This window comes from Microtus oregoni, unplaced genomic scaffold (genome assembly GCF_018167655.1).
Source record: "Microtus oregoni isolate MIOR12 unplaced genomic scaffold, Mior012 000069F_ref0000032, whole genome shotgun sequence".
Lineage (NCBI taxonomy): Eukaryota > Metazoa > Chordata > Mammalia > Rodentia > Cricetidae > Microtus > Microtus oregoni.
In genome coordinates this window covers 6,358,234-6,383,019 of record NW_024543976.1, presented here as the reverse complement: position 1 = coordinate 6,383,019, position 24,786 = coordinate 6,358,234, and the positions used below count along the sequence as shown (strand labels likewise).

At 39.1% G+C, this 24,786-nt stretch overlaps 1 protein-coding gene across 1 annotated transcript in view; it reads left to right on the top strand.

Moving 5' to 3' along the window:
- The window catches only part of LOC121440661 (long-chain fatty acid transport protein 6-like), a 42,562-nt gene that overhangs the window by 16,390 nt on the left and 1,386 nt on the right, over nucleotides 1-24,786 (top strand). Inside the window, exons 3-9 of the mRNA XM_041641454.1 lie at nucleotides 984-1,142; nucleotides 3,526-3,650; nucleotides 8,674-8,868; nucleotides 15,293-15,383; nucleotides 18,507-18,705; nucleotides 19,887-19,984; nucleotides 20,954-21,084. Coding sequence (XP_041497388.1) covers nucleotides 984-1,142; nucleotides 3,526-3,650; nucleotides 8,674-8,868; nucleotides 15,293-15,383; nucleotides 18,507-18,705; nucleotides 19,887-19,984; nucleotides 20,954-21,084 — 998 coding nt within the window. The remainder of the gene's footprint in view (nucleotides 1-983; nucleotides 1,143-3,525; nucleotides 3,651-8,673; nucleotides 8,869-15,292; nucleotides 15,384-18,506; nucleotides 18,706-19,886; nucleotides 19,985-20,953; nucleotides 21,085-24,786) is intronic.

Below are 24,786 nucleotides of genomic sequence, written 5' to 3'. Positions count from 1 at the left end.
TTTGAAGTATCATATGAGACGACATGGTTAAACATTACAAAAGGATCATATACAAGACATGGCTAATCCCTACAAAGTAAGCGGTCTACAGGGCGAGTCCTACCTGGAGAAGTTGTCCTCTGGAAAGCTTCTACTTTATGTGCAATTTAGATGCATATTATAATTCCTCTCATTTGGGGGCATGTATTTGTAGATGTTAGCATTTCTTTCATTAGTTTCTGGCAGACACTGCACTCTGATTTTGTGTGGTTTTGACTTTTTTTTACAGAAATTAAAGACTGCAGAACCTCATGATAGCAGCAATTCACATTGCACATTTACTGGAGGGCATCTAGAAAAGTTTGAGGCCTTTTTGTCTTAATTCTTTGTGTTGTTAGTATCAGGATAATCTTTCTTCATAAATCTATGTGTAATGGGACATATATATTTGCACACAGACAGACAGACACACACACACATACACACTTGACAAATAACAGTGACCGTGACCTGCCTAGTAGGTTCAAGTTACTCTGGAAGCATGTTCTGCCACTGAAGGGGTTTCATGGACTTCTGTAGCTATGGAACAAAGGAAATTATAAATCAATTTATTCTTAGAATACAGTGTGGACATTAGATAAGCTGGCTACAGCAAGGTGGGAAAATTCTTTCAATATATTTTTGATATTACTTTAAAGCATTCTTAGCTATAGGTTGGTGGAGGCTAGACTCCTGCAAAGCTTGTTCCAAAAAGCTTGCCCAATGGTTATGAGAAAATTAGCTCACATACGAAAGTAAACACAAATAGCCATTTCCTAAAGCATGTAAGCTGTCTGAAGATGATTTTGGCTCTCTGCCTACATTTCACCTTTCTCAATTATGACACTGTACCTCACTGCCATCAATTTGCATGATCTTTAATGTGGACAGGAATCCTTCCAAGAACTCAGAGTCCCTCAGAGAATGTGTGGGGGTTAATTTTTCTTTCTTTTCTTCTCTTCCAGGTCTGCCCAAAGCAGCTGTGATTAGTCAGTTGCAGGTGTTGAAGGGATCCTTTGGGCTGTGGGCTTTCGGCTGCACAGCTGACGACATTATTTATATAACCCTCCCTCTTTACCATAGCTCAGGGGCTCTCCTTGGAATTGGTGGGTGTGTTGAGTTAGGTAAGTTTGCTTTTTCTTTTTGATGGCTCACCAAAATATTTAGTCTGAGCTTGTGCTTATTGGAACTTACAAATATTCATAGAAGTCCAAGGAACTACATATTGCATAAATACATTGTAATATCTGAGACAAGGAGACATTTTTGTAACATAGCACACTGCTAAACTACAAAAGTCAAATCTTGGGCATTTGCTCTTGTGATTTCAGCCCTGTATAGACTCCCTTTTTCTTGTGGTTGCTCATTCTCTAGCAGACCAGCTCCAGGATCATCAGGCAGTCAGTCACAGGGAGTAAACATGTCAGTCACATAGTTGTTCAGAGCAAGCTCCCAAAACTCAAGGGTCACTTCAGCAGCATTCTGCTGAGCAACACAAGCCAAAGCTCAGACGAGCATCTAGACTGGAACAGTGGGAAAATAAACTCTACCTCTTCCAGGCAAGAAGAACAAATTTGTATTACACAGGTAAGTGAGGGGAAGGAATTGGAAAGGCCAGTTTCTTTTCTTCCCAGTCTGTCCTAAAACACCCAAGAACATTTGAGATAAAGTGTATGACTCAGGAGGTTCCATTTGAAGACATGCAGCAGGATGCTGCATTCACTAGCTATGAAATACTAGAGCTCATTCATTACCGATTGTGCATGCCTGGTACTCAGTTGCAGCTTACTCAGAGTGCGGTCAAGATTCACAGGAAAAGAGCTTCCATCATTAAAAACATCTGTAAGAATCTGGACAAAGAATCTTACATTCCTATCACAACTGGATTGTTAGATGTGAGTGTAGGGTCATAGTCACCTCTCCACAGACACCACAAGATGATCATTCGTGCACACACATAAAGATCACCTTGTTGGGAATTAAGTAAACTGGATAACAGAGCAGAGCGCTCAATTTTAATACAGTAAAAAGGAAGGGCATGCTGAGCAAGCCACAGGGGAAGGAACTGCCACCATGTTGCCCCGTAAGCAACTTTAAGTAGCTTATTAGAGGGAAGGAGAAAAAAGAGAGGGGAAGAGGGAGAGAGGGAGGAGAAGAGAGAGAGAGAGAGAGAGACAGACAGAGAGAGAGAGAGAGAGAGAGAGAGAGAGAGAGAATGAGCCTATCTTTGTGGAAGAGAGAGAGAGATTTGATCTATGTCTATTATTGAATCCCAGTACCCGACCTCCCATGGTGGAATCCACTGCTAGCCAGAGCACCAAGGACACCAAAATTGTGTGGACTGAGCTATAGAAATGCCTTAAGCTGGTTTACTAACTGCCCCAAGAACATCTTCTTGAACAGCCAAGGGCAGAGTTGGAAGTAAGATTCCATCACTGTGAGAGTCTGTGTGTATGTGTAAGATCTCAGAGCCAGTAAAACATGGGGTAGTCATATGATCAAGTGATTCTATTCATGGATACATGTCCAAAAGAACTGAAAATATGCAAACACACTTGACCATGCTTGTGCGTGTTACCATTAGTGTTGATGGCCAAAAGAACGAGTAACCCCAATAAGTATTACTAATGAATTAACAAATAGAATGTTGCATATCCATGGATATATTCAACCATAAAGAGGATGAAATACGGATGCATGTTACAAGATAAACAGACCCAAATCACATTTTATAGTAAATGAAAGGACCAGGCACAATATGCCATATTAGTCAATAACAAGCAAATTTAAGGTAGATGTACATAAAAGATTGTCAAGGGTAAGGGAAGCTGGAAATTGCTGCTAAGGCGGTTAAATTCCTTTGGGGTAATAAAAACAAAGGCCCTAGACTAAGATGATGACACTGATGGCACCTTTGTGACCCTAAGAAAAGCCACTGGGTTGTATGTGTTTAATTGTGAATTAGATTCCAATTAAAAACAGGATATCATGTTAAAAATATGTTATTAAAACTCGACACTTTATCCATTGGCGAACTTTTGTCAGTGGAATTTTAGCATAGCTCCTTAAATCTCTGCTTTGGGGTATGACAGATATAAAGTCTTCAGAACAAATTGCATGTTTTTGTGCAAAGATAAAATGAGTCAATATCACTCATCTCTGAGACGAAGGATGGAAGGCTCTCCCAGAGCTTGTGGTAGTATACACGGACTTCTACACTGGCATACATGGACTTCTATACTTGTGGAAGTATGCATAAACTTCTTACTAATTTTGAAGGTGGTTCCATTCCACAAACTGCAAAATGCACATTTGCAGTCAGAACTCATAGCTACCACAGGACTGCACTAAGAGATTACTGGGCTGTAAAAGTAATGTTTCCAAATCAACTTGCTAGCAGTCACTGAAGATGAATTATCAAAACCCTGGAAGGGAGCGAATCTGTTAAGACAACCGAATCATTTGAGTTTCATGGTAGTTACTGCCTGTTTTGACCTCTTCCCACAGGTGCTACGTGTGTGTTAAAGAAGAAATTCTCTGCAAGCCAGTTTTGGAATGATTGCAAGAAGTACAACGTGACTGTGTTTCAGTACATCGGAGAACTTTGCCGTTATCTGTGCAAACAGCCTCAGGTAGGAGAAACCAGTCCAGGAGGTGCTGAGGATTTCAGACGGAAAACGTGCTGGGGAGCAGGGCAGGAGGCAATTTTGGTTTCTTTGCTTTCACTCCACAGTCTTCCAGAACATAATTTATCAAAGACCCAGAGGTGCTTACAAAATACAAGATGAAATAAATACGAAAGTTCTGGAAAATAAGAGACAGACTACCCAGTAACGTGTCAATTGTGTGCTTTGTTCTGTAGCAGGACAGGACAGATCCATGTGCTAGCGTACTGCAAGTCCAGGCTAATTCAATTTTATTATGAAATTTATTATGAAATTAGATGCATATGATGCTTACAGAAAAATAACTCCAAGCTTAAAATTGGCAATGCTTCAAAACTCTGTACTTTTAAAAGAGCAAATTGCACTTTACTATTTTTTTGAATAAATGATTATATTGGGTATAGTCCTGTTAATGTTTTTAGCATTAAAAGGAAACTTTATTGGTATTCATCTCCCAACCCCCAAAGCAGTGGATCTGACATCCTTTTGATCAGCTGTCACTGCATGAGAAATAGGTCAGTGTAGAAATTTGTCAAAGCCTAGAGTGTATCTTTGTGGCTTATTTGCTTTCTCTGTCCTTGCCTTTGTTCTGGTCTCATTTATCTTTCCAAATATTTTTTAAAAAGAAAGAAAAAAAGGAATAAAAGCTTTCTGACTTCCTAAACACTCTTGACAGCAAAGATGTAATTTTTTTTTTCTTTAATCAAATCAACATCAGCCAGAGAAATTGTGAAGCATACTACCCTTCATGAGGACAGACAGTGGAGCCGTAACTGAGCTATACCTCCTGGCCTGAGATCCCTCACTCAGCCCAGGATGGTGGGCCGTCTCCTCTGTTTTTACTGGTTAAAATATGAAGACTACTTCCATTAATTATTTCCAATGCTGATGAGATGAGGCAGGGACAAATACAACTTTTTAATTATGTGGGATTGCACGAGACAGATGAACACAGAAAAGAATGTGGACTTGGATAGCCTGATCTACAAGATGCTTTTATTGGTGATCTTGGGGAGATTTCTTATCTACCCTACCTCCTCCTTTGGTTAGAAGCTATCTATTTTTTTTAAATTAGCAAATCTGGATTTATCTAAAGAACATGTGGTTTCATTATCCCTCCTTAGCATTATTTTTTAAATAAAAATATGTACATGAGGTTTCAAACCATGGTCTATGGGATTCTCAGTTTTGCCCCCATACTGTAAACCGACCTAACTTCCTGCCTGTACTAGTTCAGTGTGTTATTGCAGTGCTTGCAAGGAAAGCCCACTGTCAGAACGCGTGATCGTGCTTAAAGATGCATTGGTGTGTGCTAGACATATGCATGCATGCATGATGATCAGTAGGCTGTAGAACTAAGAGGTCTCCTTTAGAATCAGAGTGGAAGGACCAACTTTCCTACTGTCTACTGTTTGTGCTTTAGATGATCATTCCAGGGTGAAACGCTGCTTCCTGCAGGAAACAGTTTGCCATGCGGAGCTGTAGGCAGTAGTTAATTGGTTTTGTGTCCGGTACTTCTGCCTCTACATGTACAACAAACATTCTCATTTCCTTAAAACGTAAAGTTACATAGAGTTCTCTGCATTTAAAGAGAAACTATGGAGTTTCAGGTTTTCTAGGCAACTGAAGAGGGTCTTCGAGCCAGTTGCAGTAGGGTTTTTCAGAGCTGGATGGAGTCCATGTTCTGGAAGAAAAAGACTGTTTCGGAATTAGTGATCTGTAGTAGGTAACTTCCCTTTAGTTCCTGGTGCACGAGACAGTAGAAGAGGTTTTTAAAGAAAATGAAAGCTTCAACGTTGGTGTGGCTCCTTCATGGATGTCATCACACCAGTCTGGTTCTTTGTACTGAAACCCAAATGATCATGCCTGCTGAGAACTAAGCCCATGGGATATCTGTGAGAGAAGATCTCACTCTGTCAGAAATCTGGGTAACCTTTATATGGCTGAAGAGTAAGCAAGTATTTTATGTGGTTTAGATAATGACTTATGTATGTATCTATCTATCTATTATCTATCATCTATCTATCCATCTATCTACCTATCATCTATCTATTCATCCATCATCTAACTATCTCTATCTCTCATTCTTTCTATGTGTGTGTGTAACTATATAAATATTTGGCAGTAAATTTGTAAAAGATTCTGTTAGCCTTTTCTGAAATCTTAAGAGAAAATCATTTAAAAGCACATGAGTGCATGTACCCATGCCCACACTTAATTTAAAATGTAAACATTTTTCCTTTAGGCCCTTGAGTAATTTAATTACTTTAAACAGTATAGCATCGATCCTTAATCTGTCACATGCTCTCATAAGACAGCATTTTCCCATGTAACTGACAGGGTGGTAACTGTTGTGGGGAGCTGCTGGCCTGCTTTTCGTCCCGCCCAGCTCCCGCATGGCTAGCTTTACACCAGAAATAACAACACACAAATTGTATTCATTTAAACACTGCTTGGCCCACTAGCTCTAGCCTCTTACGGGCTAATTCTCATATTTTGCCTGACCCATTTCTAATAATCTGCGTAGCATCGTTAGGTGCACTTACTGGGAAAGATTCAGCATGTCTGACCTGGCGGCTTGCTTCATGGCGTCTGCCCAGGAGAGGGGAGCATGGCCTCTGAGCTCACTTCCTCTTCCTCCCAGCATTCTGTTCTGTTTACTCCTCCCACCTATGTTTTAACCTATGAGGCCAAGCAGTTTCTTTATTTTTTAACCAATGACCTTCCTCCATCAGGTAACTTTATAAAACTTTAATTCAGCCTATCCCTTGAATGATCTAGTTATCTAATTTGACTGTGCACATAAGCATTAATGACACTCAAGAGTATATCTTAATTCAGTCATATATAACCATACCCCATTTTCTATACCATTTCCCTCCTTTCTGCTCTTCAGTCATTGCTCTACCTGTGATACTCTACCTTTTTATGTTGGAAGCATCCTTTGTGGTCTATCTAGTACCACTCTACTAAAGATGAATGTTTAGTTTTACATATCTTCGTAAACATTTTTTATCTAAACGAATGTGTGTGTTTATGTGTGAGTATGCTGCACGTGTGTAGGTATTCTCAGAACCCTGGAGCTGAAGTTACAGGTGCTGGGACCTGAACTCAGTTCCTCTGCAACTGAACTCAGATGCCCAACAAGAGCAGCAAATGCTCTAAACCACGGACTTATCTCTCCAGATCTAGCGCATGTTTAGTGTTTAGTTTTCTGAAGATATGTTTTGTTTTTAAAGTTTTAAACAATATGTTCAGAGAATATAAAATAGACAAAAAATTCCACAGTCTCTTTAAGAATGATCTCTCTCTATGTCTGTGTGTGTGTATCTCTCTGTCTCTATTGCTCTCTCTCCTCTCTCTGTCTCCCTTTCCCTTTTGTTTCTTCTCACTTTATCAGAAGATGTTCAAGCACCATCCTTATATTTATTATTTTAAATTTTTTTTTGACCTTGAGTACATAGCTCAATAGTCTCCCATCCATTTTAGAAACTGCTGTTAAATTTAATGGTTTTTGTTTTATTTTCTTACTGTTCTGCAGATACAGACATTTTTCTCTTGGACAGTTTTCATGGCAGCCCATACATCTTAGACATCCTTTCACAGGCTTCATCCTATAAAAATCGATGCTTTAATAATATTTCAGAATGGCGTCAAAATCTAACTACAGATGTATGGTACTTGGGAGCCAAAGGTTTAGATTCTAAGATGCCTGGGAAGAGATCAAGCCATTTTATTGAGGCACTTCTAAAAATTGATGTGTTTTTCTCTTAAGTCATATATCTGATAACTCAGGAGTGTACTGCTCTTGTTCAGAATAAATGTCAGAGAATCACAGTTAGGGCGGGGTACTTCCCTAATCTGAAAGGAACTGCCATTAAATGCTTCTGTTTTACTAATGTCTCAACCCCAACTGTTTTCTCTATATTTGGAATTCAGAGAGTAACTTCCCTCGCATCTAGACAATAAGGAGCAAACAAGGGAAGACAGCCAGGCAAGCTTTATAGTTCCCTCATTCACGGGATTACTTGACACTGGGGAGCACTGATTGGCTCCCCCATATAGGCTTGTGCATCTACCTCACTAATTCTTAGTCATGTCTTTTTACCTGTTTACCTTTTAGGCTCCCAATCACATCTCGTCCCTTTCTATTTATTCTTGAGCATTCATAGGTTAGAACATTTTAGTTAAAACCCTTTGGTGGTGCTTAGAGAAGAGGCTGAAACATCCTGTGGTCAGTGGATCATATGTTACCAAGAGGTAGTTCTGAGCAAATCATCAATTTACTGGGATTACAATGATAATAAGGCCTTACTTGAACTTAAATGTGCATTAGCCACATTAATTGACATTTTTCTTGAACATGGAACAAAATTCATTTCTTCTTTAATTCGAAATACAAAAAAAGCATGTGAAGATTGTGCATTCTAAACTATGAGTTACATCCCATTGTCTCATTTTAAGTTAACTATTTCATTGGTTCTAAGGGTTTAATTTACTGTTATCTCCTATGTGGGTCTATAGCCTTTAATATATATTTACATATATGAGTGTGTATGCATATATATGTATATATATAGATTTATAAATAAACAAAATCAGAGTGGGAGTCAATATCAACATTATACAGGTAATAAAAGATAGGCCTAGGAAATAAACTTTAAATATTTCATAATCCTTTAAAAGTTTTTCACATCCTGAAATATACTTTCTTCTAAGTGTCTACCCTCCCAAAAAGGGTCTTCATAATTTGTAATTTGGGAAGAACACCCCCTCCCACATATGAAAAGGAACCAGATGTAACCCAGAGTTATTTGTTAACTACTGGACACGTTTCTCCAACAAAACTCTGACTTGCTTACTGTGTTTGCGTCTCTTCTCCTATTGTGCATGCCCTGTTTACTTTTAGGACAGTTACCTTAAAAATAGCAGGAATAACAGAGAGAGCGAGAAATGAGTTATTTACCAGTGAAATCTTTTCTTCTGACAGAGAGATGGGGAAAGGGACCATCAGGTGCGTTTGGCAGTTGGAAACGGTATGAGCAGTGATGTGTGGAGACAGTTTTTGGACAGATTCGGAGATATTAAAATGTGCGAATTCTATGGCGCTACAGAAGGAAACATCTGCTTCATGAACCACACGGGGAAGATTGGGTCAGTCGGGAGGACAAACTTCTTTTACAAGGTAAACAGTGCTTTCTCTATAGGAAATACGTTGCGTTCTACAAACTCTTGTCTGGAGCTTAAACTTCTACCTTGTGAACATTTTTTTTTAAATCACAGTTTTGAAGCTGAGGCAAGTGTCTGCAGAGGTGGCTGTGGGTGAGCCACAATGCCGTGGGTTCTGCAGACTCCAGTCACCTGCCTTGCCCTCCCTCCGCAGCAGGAGGATGACGGTTTACTTTCGCTGAGTTTTCAAGTTCAATGTTTAAGAGTAAAGCGCAAGTCCTGGATGAGTCTCTCTCTTTCCCCTTGAGTCTTTTTCTCCCACTACTTCTTACCTCTGATCATTTATACCATGTTGAGTTATAAAAGCTCCCTGCTAGTACACAGCAATAATATATTTTTTAAAGAATGAAAATTAAAGCAAGGACACAGAACGTGAGCACCGTTTCAGGCAGCTCCTGGTGGTGCTAACTCCAGCTGCGTGGGATCTGATGCCCTCTCCTGGCCGCTTCGGACACCTGCACACCCAGGACAATTACTCCCAAACACGTACACATGCAGATTCACAGAAATAAAGATAATTTTAAAAATTATTAAGAAAGGTGAAATTTTTGTTTAAACAACCTTAAAATTTGTTTTTAAAAACACATCAAGGAGAAATAAACAAAATTGCAATGATATAGGATGTTTGAATAATTCAATAAACAAGCTGCTTAAACTAAGTGGTATTTGTGGGGCCTGTATCTATTAGATGTACAATACCCTTTCTTTTCAAGCACTTGGGAAACATTAAAAGAAATTACCAGACCACTTAGGAAATTAAGAAAAAATTGCGATCATATGAAAACCCCAAGCATGTAATGAAGATAACTAGTATTTTACGTTGCTGGCTCAGCTTCTTTCTAGTGTCCTCCTGAGAAACCTCTGTGATGTCAGTAATACAAGACATCACATTGTCTCCATTTGTTTCTGAGAAATACTGATTTTTCAATTCATTTTAGTCCAGTTGTTCATAGTATTTTTTAAGTTATTCTGGACTATATGGGTTTTACCCTGTCTTTTTACCATTTCAGCTACATGCTGTCTGCTTATAGTACAAGTAATAAAAGCATCAATGATTGTTACATAAGTAGGCAAGGAGAGTTTTTAAGTATGTCTCTTAAAGCTTCAAACCTTGCCAGGAATGGTGGCACTTGCCTTTAATCTGAGCATTTGGGCACAGAGGCAGGCAGATCTCTGTGATTTTGAGGGCAGCCTGCTCTACATAGGGAGTTTCAGGATGGTCAGAGTCCTATAGAAAGTCCTCTCAAAACAAACAAACGTACAAAGAAAAACAAAACCTTGTGAGCTTACTGTTTTGAGGGGAATCAGCTTCCAACTAGAGAGATAATGTTAAGAGTGAAGGAGAAATTTCTGTAGCCCCAATATGTATATAACTGTAATCCATGCTCTTTGAAGAGATGACATCCATTAAATTTGCCCAATGTAAACAAAATAAAAGTTTGTAAATAATATATGTGTGAAACAAACTCAAGGTTATGAGCAGCTATCACTTTTTCCAATGCTAATCTGGAGAAATAATTTTGTTGTTATTGTTGTGTATCTAGTATATTTTATTTAAAATGCCTTTCAGTGATAGAATTTCATATTTCACAGTTGTTGAGATTTTAGAATTCTTACATATACACAATATTTGATTTGGGGAATGGAACACTAGTCTGCATATATAAGTTTACCTGCTTCACATATACCCTATATATGCAGCCTAAAAATAACTCAGTACAATAGCTTTAGTGGGCTTGAATTTTTTCTTTTTTTATTGATTTTATTGAGTTATACATTTTTCTCAGCACCCCTCCCTTCTTCCCCCCTTCAACCCTCTCCCATGTTCCCCAGGCTCCCAATTGACTCAGGAGATCTTGTCTTTTTCTACTTCCCATGTAGATTAGATCCATGTATGTCTCTCTTAGAATCCTCATTGTTGTCTAGGTTCTCTGGGGTTGTGATTTATAGACTGCTATTCTTTGCTTTATGTTTAAAAAGCAATTATGAGTGAGCACATATGACAATTGTCTTTCTGGGTCTGGGTTACCTCACTCAAAATGTTTTCTAGCTCCATCCATTTGCCTGCAAATTTCAAGATGTCTTTTTTTTTTTTTTTGGAAGCTATAAGTATAGACCAAAAGGAGCTGATGACAAATCATATCAAAATAATAAGTGCTTCAAAGAGATCAAGAATGCCTACACAAATATTTTTCCCATCAATTCAGGAAAAGATCATAACAGTTTTCTCTTTAAAAAATCAGAGCTCTGGGCTGGAGAGATGGCTCAGCGGTTAAGGGCATTGCCTGCTCTTCCAGAGGTCCTGAGTTCAATTGCCAGCAACCACATGGTGGCTGACAGCCATCTGTAATGAGATCTGGTGCCCTCTTCTGGCATACACACAGTCAGAATATTGTATACATAATAAATAAATAAATATTTTAAAAAAAATCAAAGCTCTGGTAAGAGGTCTCAGGGGCAACATAGATCAACAAAGAAATTAGAAATGAAACAAGTTCATCTCAAAGAAATAAATGAAGAAAAATAAACATGTAATAGAAATTAATATCACATTAAAAGTTTAAAAACAAAACAGATTGTAAACATTGTTGGAGAGAAAGTGAACAGTATTAAAGATTTGTGCACACAGGTTAAAAGATAACTCTTAAATGTAGACAGTTCTGGCACGTGCTTAACTGTTCTTGCAGAAAAGGACTGGTCACAGAGAAAAATAATTCTTTCAACTATATTATTAATAATTAGTATAGTTATACTAAAAATAAGTATAACCATACTAACATTAATTCTCTTAACTGTACTAGATGAAAATACTCGTGAAGATTGAATCTTTAGCCAAAGAGGGTACTGTGTTCCAGGAAATGAAGTATGATGCAGAATAACAGACAGGAAAAGACACACTAGTGAAGTGAATGAACGAAATGCAAAGAACCAGGTGATGCTGAGGCATTAAAAACAAAACAGGACGGGATGTACAAAACATAGCTTGGTTGACAACGTGGCATAGGAAGCTCTCAAATACACAAACAGAATGCCAAAGGCCAGACCAAAAAATGAAGTACCTTCATCTAGGGATTTTAGTATGAGTTAAATTGCTCTCCCAGTATAAGAACAACAAAGGAATTTTCTAAAAGTTTTACACACAAATAGAGAATAAAATATATGTGTGCTATAAGAATATTGTTCTTCTCTGAGAAAATGAATTGAATGGAAATATCTGGTAAGTCTGAAAATAAAACAAAACTTAGAAGATGGCACCTTCAATTTAAAAAGTTTGATGGCCAGTATTAACGCAGTTTAAACACAGAAAATTAAACAGATCCACTTTAGGCCTCTGTATGGAATGAAAACAAAATCTGAAAATATAAAATGTATGTATTACGAGCATATACAGGAGAGAGCAGGGAGGAAGTTTAGGTGGTCTTTCTTCCACAGCAGTAAACCCAAGGATATACTAATAAAGATAAAATGTGGGGTTGTTAAAAAGTCTGTTTCCTAACGTTTTTACAAGCTGTTTAATCATCTTAAATGTAATCATCTCTCCACCATGAGCAAAGTTGGCCAAAGGCAAAGTCAGAGCTCATTCGCCATAAGACTTCCTGCATTTCTGACATCACCAGCAATTCCACGAGCCTCCAGGACCACCTTTGGGTGACAAGAAATCAGCTGGCTGGGAGCTGATACACTCCAGGTGACAGTTTATCACAACTAAAGGACAGTGTAAATCTAACCAAGGGAACCGCTCATGGACGGAACCCAGAGACTGTCTTCTCTTCTAGACTCAGAACAGCTCTCTAGTCCACAAGACTGACCCCATTTCCTCCTGCCCTTGGGATACAGCAGCTGTGTGACCCAAAGTCCAGCCACACTGTTGTTGGCATGGCTTAGCGACACCACTTAAACACCCCATTGCTACTATCTGGTTAACCTAAACATCTGAAACAAATGAATGCATTTGTGACAAGAACAACATTGCAAGGTCCTGGAGACAATGAATAAGAAGTTGAAGGAGGGACCAGACATCATTTTCAAGGCAAACTTCTCAGACACAGAGAGAGAAAACCAAGTTCCATTGCCAGCTCTGCTGCTGTTTGACTTCATAACCTGGGCACTTTTCTCTGGATAAAAGGTTCCTCATGTATTAATTGAGAAAATGACTTTTGGGTTCCTTAACAATATAGACATTTGTGCGTCTATATTTAGGAAGGCATGTAGGTATAGCAGGGACTCCCAGAGCCATTATACAATCATGTAATCATGCAATCATTTGAAGAGAAACACAGCAATATTGTTGTGAGCAGGACCTCACGCAGCTGTGATCTGCACATGTACGCACATGCCTATGATTTGATGTGAGACTTTAAAGTGTGGTGACTACTTTTATTTGCATTACTATAGCACAGGCATTTCTGTACTCTCAAAGATAGAAAAGAGAGCTACTTCTAGCTGAACACTGACGCTTTGATCCTGCCTACTTTCCAAAGATCTGCCACCAATTCCTATTCATTTTATAACAGACGCACTTAGAGTATAACTCATTCTGAAATGATTCTCACCAGTGTACACTGTTACCAAATTAATTGGAAAGAAATAACAGCAAAACTGATATCGGAAGTGGTGGGCAAAGTGTTTCACAATATAAAATAAGGGAGAAAAGGATGAGGGATGGGAAGGGCTCTCTTTTCTCCTGTTGCATGTAGACTAGAGTGAATGTCTGGAATCTTTCCACCAGCTGTTAGGCAAGTGTAACAATACCATGTTATCAAAGCAACAACTGCCAGCATGATATAAATGTACATTGGTTTATGTAAAGAAGAACGGTATATTTTCATGGCAACCGCTTGGATTTGGCCCTAGTCTTCAAATGGGATGACATTAGTCACCCCCACACACAATGTCCCCACACTTAAAAGAGAGCTCTTAAGAGTTCTCAGATTTTAGCCCTGTATTTGGCTTACAATAAGTGCTTAATTGACCTTGGATGTTATCATTTAAACTGAATTAAATGATGAATCTTGGAGTGGAGAGATGACTCACTAGATAAAAGTGTCTATACTGGCCATCAGAAGGAAGAGAGAAAAAAAAACCCAAAAGTTGTCCCCTGACACACACACACACACACAGACACACCACACCACAATGGCACACATGTACCCAATCACATATACAAACACATACACTCACAGTAAATAACTATAATTTATAAAAACTTTTGGATGGTGAATTGTGGATCTGATTGCATGTTGTTTTTTACTAAGATTAAACACCACATATGGTTTATTTATACTTAGATATTAATATCATATTTATCTTAGTGATGCCATTTTGTGGTGTTGTTTCTTTTTCAAGACAGGGTTTCTCTGTAGCTTTGGAGCCTGTCCTGGAACTAACTCTTGTAGACCAGCCTGGCCTCGAACTCACAGAGATCCACCTGCCTCTGCCTCCTGAGTGCTGGGATTAAAGGCGTGCGCCACCACCGCCCAGCTTCTTTTTATTTTTTTTTTTAATTTACTTGTTCTTGTTGTGCATTTTTTAATCTTCACCTCCTTTTCTCCCTCCTCATATGTATGCTCTTGGAATTTTATCTTACTTCATTTCTTCATCTCCATGTTAAATTTGTTTGCTAGTTCCATTTAATAAGGTTACATGTTTAAATGACCAATAACATGAGGCAGCTGGACTGAGCAATTTTTAGTTCACTGTCAGGTCAGTTTTAATAGAAAGGATGTATCAGCGAGACATTGTGACTTAGCCATTATGGGGGGGGGCAGCTGGGACTGTCTGAAGATGAAGGAAATGGACACCCTGTTCGCCTGGTTTTTAAATGAGTAGGACCTTCTACCAGACACATCTTCTCATGCCACAAAAATAGGCAGACTCCTATATGTTAGTCTAGAGGAATTAACTCGAAAGGCAGAGAGGAGAGCCAAACACGTGTTATTATAGTATTTAGGCAGTTGGTTACTTTTCTGTAGGCCTTGAGGAAAACACCACCAACAAAAATCCCGATAATTCAGAGCTTGTATCTTAGTTCTGTTTAAAACTTCCCTTTAGAGAAGATGTTTTTGAAGACTCAGAAACAGGTCCTCCTGCCTGTGGTTAGAGGAATGAGGAAACCAGGACGGGGTCCCTTCTGTCGCTTGCTTTCATTCCCTCGTGGGCAATACCCGGCAATGCTAAGGTGAAACGAGGCAGAAAGGAAGCAAGATGAATGCCAAGGAGGGAGGCCTGCATTGCTTTCCAGTTCGGTTCTCAAATCTCATATATATATATATGTCAGTTAAATTTCCTTGTTTCAGTTGAGCATAGAGTCTACTGGAGGTTCCTGTGGTTGCACAAATAGAAAAACATTCATGTGTTTTTGCTTTGTTTTGGGTTCGCAGCTCTTTTTTGCTTTTGAGTTGATAAAGTATGACTTTCAAAGAGATGAACCAATGAGGAACGAACGAGGCTGGTGCCACCGTGTGCGAGAAGGTAAGACGGGTTACGAAGATGCCCTTTTAATCAAAGAGCCTGAATCCACACGTAACTGGTGCTGAGTGCAGGAAAGGCAGAACCACAGTACCGAACGCGATATACCCTGGATTGGAATGCAGGTGGACTGGTTTAACTGCTGTTAAATGAGCCCTTTTTAGGTTAAGTGACCAATTGTTAACTGGTTAAGCGGCATCTCTTTGGCTTTTATTGATCTTCATGTACCTATCTAGTTTGTAATCTGTTGTTTTAATTTTGGCATTTCAGCCAGCAATTGCCACTTTGCAGTTATGGACCTGCATCTCTAGTGGCAGCCCAGCTGCTCAGACTGCAGCCTGGCGGGAATTCTGTTCCCACAGGCATAGGCCCTGTCACTGCCACTAAAGGCAGCTTTAACTAAATCTCTATCATTCTATTTATAAATAAGACTTGAGATTCAAAGGCTGGGGTGAAAACCTGCCAGCTCAGAGAGGTGGAGGAGTATCAACTAGCTAACCCTCTCTCCTTGCTGTCTTTGACTCCACCAAACTAGAACAAGCCGTAACACTCCAGATCCCTCCCTACTACTTCCTGGGTCTCTCAGTCTCCCAGATGCCTTCTGATACTCTATGATTTCTGTCAACTAGTTGCTAACTCAGCCTCCTGATCCAAGGTTAACTGTATTTAGTCAATGCAAATGCAAACTCGGGGTTCACAGTGTGATCAGTATTCCCCAGCAGTAATCATGGCAAATGTCTACATCACATGTTACCAATAATATTAAATTAATTTGTTGTCTTAGATACAAGGAGAAGTCAGGCCACCTTTGATCTAAATTTGAGTTTTGACACTTAGAAAACATGAAACTCTGGTCAGATCAGCTGATCCTAGACTAACTTCCTTCTTATGTAAATCAGAGGTGACATTATTTCACGAGCCTCGTGTTGACAATTAAATATTGTGAATAAATCTTCATGGCTTCTTGCCTTCTTCACTTCTCCATTTTACTCCTCTCCCAAGGTAGACTATATAGAAGTTTCAGTTTAAAAATTTGGATGAAAACAAAGATCTCGATTACTTCTATATCAATATTGAAAATAGACTATTTAGATGTACACTTAGCATTGGCTAGAGATACTATCCGCGTAAATATAACCTGAATACCATTATGAGGCCTCATGCTGCCTCTCACTACACGAGAGTTAACTTCCTAGATCTGGACTTCAGTGTGATAAAGCAAGTTGTAAACCCGCTTTGCTGTTCTTGTTGTTCTCTTACTGGCACTGGAGATATTGCAAAAGAAAGTATTATTTATTTAAAAAATAATCTTCCAAGCCTCTGCATATCAGATCAGTGTCTTGGTGGCTGAAGAGATAACACAGACAGAGGTGTTGTTCTTACATGGACCTGAGTTCAATTCTCAGAACCCATGTCAGGCAGCTCACAACTGTCTGTAACTCTAGTTCCTGGAAATCTGAGTCTCTGGATTGTGAGGGCATCTGCACTCAATTCACTAGTATACATACCCAGACACACACACCCAGACAGACACACACACACACATACGCACACACACTAAAATTAAAATAAACATTTTCAAAATTTTTAATTCAACTCCAGGCACTGTTCAAGAGAAAACGATCAACTTTGGAAAATGTAGAGAACTTGAGGTCTTTTTTAACATGTTTGCTCATAACCACCATGAGATCTGAAACTCAAACTTGAACCTTGGGATCATGTTTATGTAATTTCAGCATTTCTAAAACTACTGCCAGCTCCACTTTAGAACCCTCATGACGAGCGATTGCATTTTACTTTCTATTGCAGCCTTGTGCCTTCATTATGCAAATTGAGAGGAAGATAGGAGTATTTTTTTTAATTCTGGAATATTAAATGTAGCTTGACAGACTACACAATATATATATGAGGCTTTGGAGGAATGTGGACCTAGTCCTAAAATGCATACCCCAACTTCTACGTGTATGACTTCTATGGTTGTATGACATTGGGCAGATTACTCTGTCTGCCTCCCTTTCTGCATTTGTGATGAGAATGGGGCGGATAGATGGGCTGTGCTCTATGAACAGTGATGCTAGGATAAAGTGTGCCAGAGGACTGTGGCGATGATGTCATAGGGGTGGTGCTAGTGGGGCATGGAAAGGATGAGAAAGAATCAGTGGGGCTCTGCGGGAGCAGAGCCTGCATCTTTGTCCAGAGAGGTAAGGTGCAGCCCTTGCTGAGAACCCAGTGAATACTCATCCCACCTCTGCAGCTAATCCAGGAGGTAAACAGTGGCCTAGGAGGCAGCTGCTGTGAAAGCCGCTTTCCTTTACTCTAAATGCAATCCTGTCTTGCAGAGCGTCAAGCACAACCTTAATTAAATGGGCTTGACTAGAATAATGATTTCAGATAAGTGTCTAAGCGTGAGTGGCACTCATAAGTGTCATGAGATTGGAATCTCTAATGCCCTCCATTTCCCTGTCAAGTGTTTCCAGAAAAACATCCTAAAGGACCAAACACTCGGCTACTTTGTTAACTGGGTCAGCCTCCATTACAGATTCTTTCATCCAAAATTGCAAAAGCTTCATTGTGAGTTCTACATCCATTTCTTTTTCTGATTTTGACAGTTGGCTTCATTCCTCTGGACATTCGTTTTTTGTTTGTTTGCCTTTCTGTGAAGTAAGAATTGTTAATGCTAATTGTTAATAAGAATTGCTAATTGTTTCAAACAATTGCTAATCAAATTAAATGCAATTATATTTGCAGAGCAGGCATGGTCCCTAATATGTACTGCTATTAACAGCTTATTAGAACTATTGAGTGACTTGTTCTTAGTATTACCTGCATTAAAAATCTGGGCAGTTCCAAGAGACATTACCTTTAGTCTGTCAACTAATTAAAAAAAATAAATTCACATTTCCTTTGCATACAATTCCTGCCATTAATTTTTTCAAAGCTGTCTGTGAAAGAACATTCTAGACGTAGGCATCAAGAATAAATGCCATTAAGTGGGATGGAAACAAACACCAAGGGAATAAGAGCCTACAGGAGCTGGGCCCGTCTGCTATAACTAGGTACATATGCACTGTCTGCTAAGATACTTGTCAGATCAGATGGCTGCAAAAATGGCCCTTTCTCTTGCAGGAGAACCTGGACTTCTCATCTCTCGCGTCAATACGAAGAATCCTTTCTTTGGCTACGCTGGCTCTTACAGGCACACGAAAAGCAAGCTGCTTTTTGATGTTTTTAAGAAGGGAGATGTTTACTTCAATACAGGAGACCTCATGGTCCAAGATCACGAGAACTTCCTTTATTTCTGGGACCGTATTGGAGACACTTTCAGGTAGGAATGGCGCTGGATGCCCAGCTGGTCCTGTGCCTGTGAACCCATCTTCTGTAGAAAGCAGAGACGCTGCTGCTGTGATTTCAGACACACAGGGTCCTTTCATTTCCATGATGATTCCTCTGCTCAAAGATTCACTCACGATTCATTTCTAGAATGAACTATGAGCCCTGATGTCAAACTCTCTAAGTGTTTTTAAAAACTAATTAGTAGTCTGTACCCAATCAGTAGGACACAAAAGCAGAAGCGACGTGAGAAGCTAGTATTAGCGTTAAAAACAAGTACTGTGTGAAGTTGCGAGTGAGGATTAAACAGAAGAGCCATAAATTCATTCATTCATTCATTTCTTATCTCTTATATCTCTATTTAGTGTTGGGGAGGAAGAGTACATGACACACATGCATGTTGCTTTGGGGAGTTGTTTCTCTTCTCCCACCTTGTCTGTTCATGGGACTGAACTCTGGTTAGATGACAAGGGTCTCCATTCATTGAACTGTCTCACTAGTCCTGAGATTATTTATGATGTAATGAAAGTATTTTGAAACTGAGACTGCTCGCTCAGTTAACATTTTATTTTCTAATTTCTAAAACTTGTCTTAGCCTACCTAAAAGTTTATTTTACTTTGTTATTCAATGTTATTCAATAGACTAGTCAAGAGCATAGAGTAAGTATCTAACAAGGGCTTGATGAATAGACAAACGGAATAAATTAGTAGTATGTCAAATTCTCATCTTATAAAATTGTGTTCATTAAAATAACAGAATTGAAGGAGTCAATACCTAGAGATTAAAGTGGGTTAAGATACTGAGGTAGATGTAGTATTTCTTTCAATTCCTACTACTAAAGATAAAGTTTTAAACTTAATTTTTACTGTTGTACAAAGTAGTGATTTTGTACTAATATACCCTCCTTATCATGATTTATTTTATGACTCTATTAAAAATATTTAACACTGAACAATTTATACCAATAAAACTCTAAGTTATTTTAACCAAACCACAGCTGCTGCTGTTATTGAACCTTGAACAAAATGCTTTAGAAGACATGCATAGCTTTCGCTTGGCAACTAGTTATTTTTGGCCACTAGGTGCTTCACAGAGCCAAACTCAAGTCACAAAAACTGCAAGCGGGAGTCGGCTCTTCAAATACCTACACTCACTCGGATCCGTCTGTCTTCTAGGTGGAAAGGAGAAAATGTTGCGACCACAGAGGTTGCTGACGTGATCGGGAGGCTGGACTTCATACAGGAAGCAAATGTATATGGTGTGTCTGTGCCGGGTATGTGGATGTTGACAACTTTGAGATTTGTAGAAAAAAAGCGCATGTCCACTTTAGGTTCTATTACTTTCTTACTCAATATTTAAAATTCTACATCTTAAAATTAATAGTTTACAAGTTCTCATCTTGCCTTGGCAAACAATGTCCTTGGATAAGTTAAGAAACCTGATGGACACATTAGAGAAGAGGTACATACGAACTTTCACGTTCTGTATTTTTTTAGGCAGGAGCTAGAAAACGTGGCCAGGGTCTTACTGCTTGGAAATCATTGAAAGTGATCTTTCCTATTGTCTCAGTTTTCTTGTTATGACAAGTGTTGGTGCATCCCACTAGACCGGAACACGTTCTAGTTTAAATGTTAAATAATACTACGTGTGATAAAAGTGTGTCCTTTAATGCAAGTGACAGTGTTTCCTGCTAATGCTGTGGGTGGCGGGGAGGCCAGGGATGCAGCAGAGGAAGAAGGGACAGGTTCAGAAGCTGTCGCCAAGGATGGGAGAAATGCATCAGTCCTCTGAGGCCTGCAGATGACACAGCAGGTGGTAAGCAAGGCGGCCTTAGTCAAAATACCCATTTCTGGGTTGTTTTTTTTTTTTCTTCAAATAGTCCCTTTATTTCTTTTTTTCATTAGTGATTAAAATGTATGTTTTTGCTGGTCTATAGTTACCTCTAAATAAATATTTTCATTCTTAATATTTGTCGCGATGGGATACAAATTATACCTAATTTATTTTGTTGACCATCTTACTAGTTTCATTTCTGAAGTACAACCAAGGACAAAGTGTGGTCTTCCCTATTGTTCAGTTATTTCTAGTGATTACATCATATATCAGGGAAAGACACAGACTCAGTTGCCGCATTGTTACCTCTGGAATAGACCAAGTGTCTCAGTAGCAAGGAGTGTGTGACAAGACTGATCTTGAAAATTTGTCTGGTAATACACTGATTTTATTCCAAACCTTCCCCCAGGTTACGAAGGAAAAGCAGGGATGGCTTCTATTATTCTTAAACCAAACAAGTCTTTAGACTTAGAGAAAATGTACGACCAAGTTGTAACATCTCTACCGGCTTATGCCTGCCCACGGTTTTTAAGAATTCAGGTAATTTTACAGCTTCAAACTTTATTGTTAAATATAAGAACCAGAGCCAAGAGGTGAGTCAGTAGCAAAATGCTGCTGTCTCCTTTAGATAATGTGTGAATTTTATTTATATTAGTAAATTTTAAGAATAAAAAGCAGAAAGATACATTGCTGATGCTCTTTGATGCTGTACTTGGAGTTGTGTGAGAAGGAAGCAAGGTGAAGTGTTGGGTTTGTCTTTGTCCTTCCTGTGGAGTTTTCTCCTCTTCAGCAAGGACCTCTGGACCAAGTGATGCTCTCAGTGAGGGTGGCAAACCAAAACTGTACCTTGCACATATCTTCCTCCCACCCTCTTTGTACAGTCCTTAGGTGAGGTCCTCTCCCTCTTGCATTGTGGGAAATCCTGAGCTCATCTATGTTGGGATAAAGGCTCTCGTTTTGTTGGATTGCTAGTAAGGAGTGGCTTGAAAATAACTTACTCAGCTACTGATAACTTTACCTGTTCAGTTACTCAGTTAATACTGCGGCTCAAATGCAATTTCCCAAACTTAGTAGTTTTCCATTTTAGCATTATAACACACAGACTTTTACAGAATATATGTGTTATGTTACTATCAAGTAATAAGTGGAACAGAAATTACATTCGTTTTTATAGCATTTGAAAATCAATACTCATAGCCAAAACACTTCTTATCCACGGTGCACATCATCTGAAGTTATTTATATTTCATTTGCCTAATATATATATATATATATATATTAGATAATTTTCAGAAAAATTCTCTGAAATTATAAAGGCAAATAAATATGAAAAAGAAGTGACATATATTAGTTGGAACTTGAATTGATGAAGTTGAGGACTAGCATTTAGTTTTAAGTGTTAACATGTATGTATATATATATATCTTGTATATATATATATCTTGTATATATATATATCTTGTATATATATATATATATATATATCTTGTATATATTTTACTCACATTAACACAGGCACATGTGGCACTACCAATCCAAGTTTACTATCAATTTTCCCATATTTACTTGTGTACTTACATGTCATGTGCATGTGTTTCCTATACATCATCTTTTGTATACCTTCTATATACCCTCTTTATATATGTTATATATATATAAATCCCTAATATATAATTCTAAATATAATAAATACAGCCTGCTCAGTCCATATAATGTTTTACTTATATATACATTCTTTCAGGGCTTACTATTTGGTGTTGGGTTAATCAATTTGGGGGTTCTTCCTTGAGGAAGATTATTTCATCTCACTCCCAGCATTCTTTAGCTGTCTCTAGTTCCTAGTCTAGGTTGAAGACCCTGTGAGATTTCTTCCTCTGTGTTAGCATGTCTGCTGGTGTCATCCACGTTCAAGTCTTGCTTAGGCAGCCATGTTGTTGCGATGTCATAAGTTTAACTTTCCTGGCCTTTCTAGGAAATGTAATCTCACAGCGGAAATTCTGTTCTTCTGGCTCGTTCAATCTTCTGTCCCTTCTTTTGAAACTATTCTCTGAGCCTCATGTGCAGGAGTTGTGTTATAGGTATGTCCGTTGAAGTTGTAGTTTTCTGTGATAGTCTTCAAACAAAATGTTTGTTATCTGTGGGTATAACTAAATATTTAGAATACAGCTAGGAATTACACTGGTTTAGTAATATGGAGGTTGTAGGGTCTCCTCCAAGATCCATGACCCCACTAGCTAGGTGTATTCTCTCGGGTAGCTGGATACATTACTAATACAAGGCATGATCTTCTCGTTATTGAGAAGTTCCTAAGTCCAGTTAGAGAATCTTTGGTTACCACTAAGATATAAGTCCTTATGAATTAAGACAGTGGCCAGAGGATCTGAGCTTCATGTGGCCTGAAAGGCTCCTCTCTGAGGACTAATTTTTTTCTATTAATTTATTTGTTTATTAAAGATTTCTGCCTCCTCCCCGCCACCACCTCCCATTTCCCTTCCCCTCCCCCAATCAAATCCCCCTCCCTCATCAGCCCAAAGAGCAGTGAGGGTTCCCTGCCCCGTGGGAAGTCCAAGGCCCTCCCACCTCCTTCCAGGTCTAGTAAGGTGAACATCCAAACAGCCTAGGCTCCCACCCAAAGAAAAACACATAGTCATCCTCCTGGATATTAACCTTCATCACGCGATGAAAGGAGACAGTGACACAGTCTCACATTGAAGCACCGGACTACAACCCCAAGGTCCAAATCAGGAGCAGAAGGAGAGAGAGCACGAGCAAGGAACTCAGGACCGCGAGGGGTGCACCCACATACTGAGACAATAAAAATGATCTATCAGGAACTCACCAAGGCCAGATGGACTGGGTCTGAATAAGCATGGGATAAAACCGGACTCGCTGAACATAGCAGACAATGAGGACTGCTGAGAAGTCAAGAACAATGGCACTGGGTTTTGATCCTACTGCATGTACTGAGGATTAATTTTTATGGTACTAGAAGATGCAATAGAAGCTTCCAAGGGAGGGAAGCAGCCAATATTGCTACCTTTGCCTTTTATAGCTGCTCCCACTCTTCCCTTTATCCCCCCTGTTGTCCCACAAGAAATATATCTTCACAAAACAGAACACAGATTTAGAAAGCAATATTTTAGCCTTTATTCCTAGCATAGCTTAAAATTTACTCACAGAAGCAGAAGCCACATTTTATTATTGAACTATTCTAGACTAGTTCAGCATCACAAGCATTTAGAAAATCTTTTAATATCGTTAATTTTCCAAATAGAACATTCACTATTACAGTAATGATTATTATTTAATTTGCTACAATTAACAGAAAGCATATCATTTAAAGCTTCATACACAGATGTCAAAATATTTATGCAGCAGGGCTTGGTGGCACCCACGTTAATCCTAGCACTCTACAGACGCAAGTGGATCTCTTTGAGTTTGAGGTCAATCTGGTTTACATAGTGAGTTCAAGACAAGGAAGGCTATATAGTGAGACCCTGTCTCAGAAAATATATATAACAAATTAATTATAGCAATAAGTAATCTGAGAAAATACAGAACTAAAACTTACTTTTGACCATATGAATAAAGCAACTTGTTTTTTTTAATTTTTTTCCTTTTTTATTAAAAATTTCCACCTCCTCCCTTTTCTCTCTCCCTCCCCCCACTCCCCTTCCCTCACGCTTTCCAAAGAGCAGTCAGGGTTCCCTGCCCTGTGGGAAATCTAGATCCTCCCCACTTCATCCAAGTCTAGGAAGGTGAGCATCCAAAAAACTAGGCTCCCACAAAGCCAGTCCATGCAGTAGAATCAAAACCCAGTGCCATTGTCCTTGGCTTCTCAGTCATCCCTCATTGTCATCCATGTTCAGAGAGTCCGGTTTGATTACATGCTCCATCAGTCCCAGTCCAGCTGGCCTTGGTGAGCTCCCATTAGATCAGCACCACCATCTCAGTCAGTGGTCCTGACTTCCTCCTTCTGCTCCTCATTTGGACCTTGGGAGCTCAGTCCAGTGCTCCAATGTGGGTCTCTGTCTCTATCTCCATCCATCACCAGATGAAGGTTCTATGGCGATATGCAAGATATTCATTAGTGTGGCTATAGGATAAGGCCTGTTCAGGCACCCTCTCCTCTGTTGCCCACAGAACTAGTTGGGGACATCCCCTTGGACACCTGGGAACCCCTCTAGAGTCAAGTCTCTTGCCAACCCTAAAATAACTCCCTTAATTAAGATATCTACTTCC